The sequence below is a fragment of the Chenopodium album genome, chromosome 18 (genome assembly GCF_948465745.1).
Source record: "Chenopodium album chromosome 18, dcCheAlbu1.1, whole genome shotgun sequence".
NCBI classification, from domain to species: domain Eukaryota; kingdom Viridiplantae; phylum Streptophyta; class Magnoliopsida; order Caryophyllales; family Amaranthaceae; genus Chenopodium; species Chenopodium album.
In genome coordinates, this window is record NC_137851.1 from 9,868,716 (window position 1) to 9,875,149 (window position 6,434).

The 6,434-nt window shown below is 33.5% G+C and overlaps 1 protein-coding gene across 1 annotated transcript; it reads left to right on the forward strand.

Moving 5' to 3' along the window:
- The first annotated feature begins 1,164 nt into the window (after positions 1-1,164).
- Positions 1,165-1,907, forward strand: LOC145591772 (polyadenylate-binding protein RBP47C'-like). Its single transcript, XM_081648274.1, has 4 exons — positions 1,165-1,176; positions 1,304-1,434; positions 1,527-1,623; positions 1,743-1,907. Exons 1-4 carry the CDS (start codon positions 1,165-1,167, stop codon positions 1,905-1,907), a joined length of 405 nt encoding a protein of 134 aa, XP_081504400.1.
- The last annotated feature ends 4,527 nt before the right edge of the window (positions 1,908-6,434 follow it).

Genomic DNA, 6,434 nt, shown 5'->3' on the forward strand with positions numbered 1-6,434 from the left:
TTCCAAGTTGCAATTATTCAATTTTACTCGTTTTCAAACCCTAGGTTATAGATCTAGTTGAATTTCTATTTCTACAATTATTCTCTTAGTTTCTAGATATTTTCTTACACATTAGTGATTTATTGGATTGCTAATTTCATTTGCTTGGATTTATTTCTTACGACATGTAAAACTTGACATTGATTTTGTTACTCCATTCTTTTAGAGTTATTGGTTGGACCAAAGCAGACTTTGGACTCGAATAGAAGAAAAATAAGGGGTTTTTTAAACCGAAGATCACCTTTTCATTATATTCCATGAAAATGGTGGGCGGTAGAATCACCGAGTCTCTAATAGCAAGGGCGAATATTGCTGAATGTATGTCTCTTTGCGATTTGCAGTTTATAAAATTGATATGAATTTTTTATTTCTTTTTTGTTGCTTTGATGTGATTTATTATCGGTGATTTCTCAACTTATTAGGCTATTAGCTGAGATGAATTCATTTTTCTGGGTAAGAAGAGTTCTTGATGTTAGTTTGTTTTTTTTCAATTGTAGAATTATTTCAGATATAGAGTTAGACTCTAAAATACTCAGCTTCATAATTTTACTTATATTGATTTGCATTAATTTTTTCAAATATTACTTTTGTTTTAACTAAATCAACAGTTCATATAACAGTTACCTCTGTTGTTGTGGTGTCTAGTTCATAAAACATGCCTTTTGTGCATAATAATTGTATAAGTGGCTTCCGTTCTTTACAACTAGTTTGTAAGTTTAATTTGTTTGGTAGAAATGTTATCATGAAAGACCAATTTGCAACTACAAACTAACAACCAATTAATAAGCTCAAAGAGATTATCTTTGCAGACATACACACCATAATTAAGTAAGGCTCCCTTTTTTCAGTCCGTTGATGTTGTGTATGTGTCTATGATGTGTGTGCAGCATGACAGTGTCATTCTCAAGTGTATATATATTGCATATCATGATTTGTTGACCATGATTGGTTATGATTTAAGATGAAGAAAAGTTTAACAAAGAATCAGGAGGGGGGATTAATAAAGAACTGGCTTTTCTAAATAATATATTTCCTCTAAAGTTATAGATGCTTGACATTAATGAACTCTTATGTCTGTGTTTTCAAATAATCTTTTGTTGCTAGGTGGATACGGATCAAGTAACAATGCTGGACAAGGTTCTCAATCTGAGGAGATTCGTCAAACACAACTGTCATAGACTTTCTAGAGTAATTTATTACACTTAGGAGATGAATTTGTTTTGTTTTGTCTTTCAATTATGAATCTATCTTTTTATTACTGTAGATTTTTGTTAGAGGGCTTGATCCTAGTGTCACAGACGAGGATCTTACGCAACCTTTCTCCCAATATGGGGAGATAGTTTCTGTTAAAATTCTAGTAGGGAAAGGATGCGGATTTTTGCAATTTGCAAACAGGTGAGGCTTATACCATGCTCTGAAACAAAATTTGATGATTTGAACTGTCATTAGATTGCTTACATTATAATTGTTGATTGTGTCACCTGCAGAGGTCATGCTGAAGAGGCTTTGAATAAGCTGAACGGGTCAGTAATAGGAAAGCAAATTGCCCGTCTTTCATGGGGCCGCAACCCTGAAAACAAACATGTATATTTTCTCTCTTGTCTCTGTTTGTTTCTTATTTAGATTTCAGGTTTTTGTAATTCTATTTTCTGCCTTGAAATGTGATTCTATGCTAAATAACACTTCACTTATATAGATGGCAGTCAAGAGGTGATTATGGAAATCAGTGGAATGGAGGCTACTACGAAGGACATATATATGATGGTGGTTACGGATACGTACCACACCCCCATGACCCAAGCATGTATGCAGCAGCAGCAGCTTATGGAGCCTACCCTGTGTACGGCAATCAACAACAAGTAAGCTGATGACAAAGACACGAAAAGAAGAAGTAGCGCGCATGAGGAGAAGCCTCAAGATTATCGATAAGTGATACGTATCACACTACCTAGGTATAATGTTTCATTCTTTGTAGTGTGAGCCTGTTGTGTAGAAATATTTATGAACCCCTCCCCCTCCTAATGTGGAGTGGAACTGAATTTTGACAACTCCCAAGGTAGTTTTTCTTACTAAGTTGCTTTTTTTCCCTATCATATTAGATATTCATTGAGGAATAGTTAAGAATGATATGGGGAACTTGCTGCTTAGAATATATGATGCGTGCATATCTCTATATGTTTGCTGGCTACTATACTGCTGGTCTTCTAGTTAAGAATGACTTTTCCTATGCTTGCTGGCTTGTAGTATCTTTTTTAATGGCAACGAGATGCTATTATCTTTTGCTTTGATATTTATTATAGTATAATTATGGTGCTTCATTATACTTGGTTGATACAAGACTTTTATTAGTTTCTATTGTGGACTAGTTCTTAATATGCTCTGAAAGTTGTAGTTTTCTTAGCATGTGTATGTTCTGGTTTATAAATACATCGTCCTTTTCATTGTTGTTTAAATACAACATGTTGAATCTTGAGCATATACTGTGTAATATACTAATTTATACTTTGTATTATTATTATTATTATTATTATTTATTTTTTTTTTTTTTTTTTGAAGATTGGAAAAGGCAATGTAGGTGAAAAAATAAGGTGGAAATATTGTACCATTTTACATGATTAATTAGAGTCTTAGAGATATATTGGTGCATTATTTGTATATAATAACATACAATCACATAGTCTTTGTCTCACATCCATTCCCTGTTCTGCTTGGAATGAAATTAAAACTTCTGAACTTTCAGGGTGGCTCTTAAACTGTTAGCAAGAATAAATTCCATAAAGAATATGGACCTTGCTAAATCAGTGGGCTTGGATAATTTACCTCATTTAACTGCAAGAAGGCTTTATAATCACTATCCTATGATCCTTTCTTGGGGGGTGTTTGCATAGTCACTTGGATTGATATTTGCTGCAAATTTTGTCCCCCAGCATCAAGTGGTGCAACAATTTTTGCACCCCAAATCCAGTGTCATTGCAAATTTTTTACCCCAAAATCCATTGTTTCAACAATTTTTGTACCCCAAAAGCCCTAGTTCCATGATATTATTTGTGTGGTTTGTCTTAGCAATTAACTTGCATGAAAACTACTGTTTATGGTTGAAATGCACTGTAATTGTTCAAACTTTAATTTAATTCTATTAAGCTTTATTTAGACTGGAAATTGCAGAAACACCATGTAGATGATTGCCCTCTTTCTAGTTTTAATTTTCGCGAAATGCAAAGCTCCATTATGAAACTAATGGCCTACATGTATCATGGGAATTAGCAGTGAACTTGTAGACTAATTTATACTTTGCATTTTTTTTCGTTTTTTGAAGATTGGAAAAGGCAATGTAGGTGCAACAAAAGAATAGGCCGGGACACTTGAGCATCAACAAGCTAAGCGACTATATCGATCAATGTGGCCATCATCTATCTATTTTGGTTTTTAGTCTTATATTAGTGATGTATTTATTTAGGGACAAGCTACATACTATAATATGCAATTGATTGTACTGTAGTGTTGATGTTTTCTTTTCTAAATTTGGTAATTAACTACGTACTCTTTTTATTGTTCGTTGATTAATTATGGTTTTTTTTTTTTAATAATCTAGTGTTATATAGAATTTTTGTTTATTTTTATTTTAATGTTATTAATTAATTTATGATAAATTTAAAAAATTATAATGTATTTATTATGATGATAAATTGATAAAAGAAAAAAAAAAGCTTAAAAAATAAATCTAGACGCTTTTTAATGTCTACATAATTGTACATTTTCAAATTTCAAAGACTTTCCCGCCATACCTTAGGCTGACACGAATAAACGCAAGACAACAAAAAGCGTCGCTAAATTTGATTATGTGGACAGTAAAAAGCGTCGCTAAAATACTACATACATTTGGGATAATGCGCGAAATACGTAATTTTCGACGCTTCGTATATTATTTTGGACAATAAAAAGCGTCGAGAATCCCGACGCTTTTTTGTGTCCTTGAAAAATTTTCGACTCATGGATTTTCGACGCTTTTTTGCAGCGTCGAGAATTTATTTTTCGACGCTTTTTAGCGTCGAAAAAAGGGCTAAAAAGCGTCCAGAAAACGCGCGTTTTGTAGTAGTGAATTATGATTTCGAAATAAATTATGTTTGGAGGTATTGATTTAATATTTGTTTTAATAAAAGTATTTTGAATGATTGATTTTTAAATCATGTTTTGAATGGTTTGAATTACTTATCATGTTTAAATAAATGATTTGATTTTAAAGGGTTTTTCGAATTAAATAAAAGGTTTTTCAAGGAAGAGTTATGATTTTGAAAAGTTATTAATATGAGATTTTATTCTCAAGTATTTATTTACAAGGTTTGATTTTGAAAGCATGTGAAATTAATTAAAAAGGATTTTGAATTATATTAGAACTAATGGATATTAAAAGGATTTATTGAACCATTGAATTGTTATTATTAATGCTTTATAAGCATGTTGGTAATCCCACTATGCGAATTTGGTTATTTGATAAGGAATTGGACTTTGTATGACCGGGTCTTTCCTCAAAAATAGCCTTGTAATATAAGAAGACTAGCTTGGGGGTGTGAACACTTGGGTGATGAATTGGATTAAAAGGAATTGGTTCTTAATAAAGGAATTAGTTTTATTAATTATTATTTTGAATATTGAATCATTGGAATCAGTTTTGAATAATGAGTTTGGAATTTATTGGATTAATTATTAGAATTGATTTTTAAAGCATGTTTGCAAATTATAAATTGAGTTTACATTATCTTGCACTTATCGTACTTAGAATAATTTGCTAATCTGTATTTCTTATTTGTTTTGGTTCGCCCTGTTTACCGTAATGGTAAGCTGTGTTGACTATTTTCAGGTGGAGTCATGAATGAGCATATGGGAGTTCCGGGATTTGCTTCATCTAGTTTAGGAATGTTGGTCTTGTCTTTATTTTGAGTACTCATAACAATGTTACTAATTTTATAAAAATTAATAAAAGAAAGTTGAGTTTCCGCTGCAAGTTTTGTTATTGAGTTAAGTATTTTGAGTAACCTTGCATAATCACGCGGCGGTAATACGCCCAAGTCTATCTCTATGGTATAATTATACGTATTATACTGGTATTTCCGTAGAGGGAGATCTGGGGGTGTTACATGAAATGAATATTTTATAAGAGAAGGAAATAAGGAGCTGAACTGAGCTAAAGTGAACTGAAATTAAGCTGAAGTGAACAGGCCCTAATCCCTATGTAGTGATACTATTTTTACATGTAGTTAGTACCACTAAATGAATAGATAGTAAGAAAAATTGATTCTAATAATCCCACCTTTAGCCGGTTCACTGTTAATAATCCAACCTTTATAGGGGATCTTCTCCTATTGGTCCTTAACCTGTTGGTAACCGATTTTGATAGGTTAAGATGCCACCTTTCGTTTTGTAATTGGTTGGAAAATAAAAAAATTAAAAACTGAAAGAAAAACCCATCAACCTAGCCCTCCACCCACCATGAAACCATTACCCTCACCCTAGCCCCACCGTAAACCGGATGACCGCCACCCTAAACCTTTAAAAACGGCCGGTCGGAAACAAAGACCACCCTGCCGATTAAATCCATTGCCGAAATCACCCCCTAACCCAAATCTCACCCTCGAAACCACCATAACCACCACAGCCGAAAACCCCCAAAACTCCACCGAAAACCGCCATAAACCCCCAAAACTCCACTGAAAACCGCCATAAACCCTGGAAACTCCGTCGAAAACCACTAAAAACCTTGGAAACACCATCGAAAACCTCCTCTAACCGCTCTGGAAGGTTTTTTTTTTACTTTTTTTTTATCGAAAATCGGGGTGGGGGAGCTGGCCAGTTTTTGCTGGGTGGGGGTGGAAATGATGTGTGTTCCGGCACTAGGTATGGGGGTTCTGTGGTGGGGATGGGAGTTCCAGCGGTGAGGATGGGGAGGAGGGGCTGCCGGAGGTTGGGGGTTAGGGTGGTTGTGGGAAAAAAAATTAGGTTTTTATTTTTCCATTTTTTTGACCAATTATTTAGTGCCATGTGTCACTTAAATTGAAAAAAAAAAAAGCTTACCCAATGTACAGGTTACTGGTCATAACGGACCAATAGGAGAAGATCACCAATAAAGGTGGGATTATTAAATAATAATCCAAAGATGGGATTATTAACAGCGAATTGGCTAAAGATGAGATTATTAGAATTAATTTTTCCTATATAGTATCACTACATACATACGTAGTATCACTGAATATTCAATGATACTATTTGATCATCCAGTGATACTATTAATTACCCAGTTGGGCCAGTGTTACACTCTAAATTCAGAATATACATTTACGTGAAATAACCCATATGCCTCTCCTCGTTATGCATTTACTAATACCTAACTAACCTTTCTT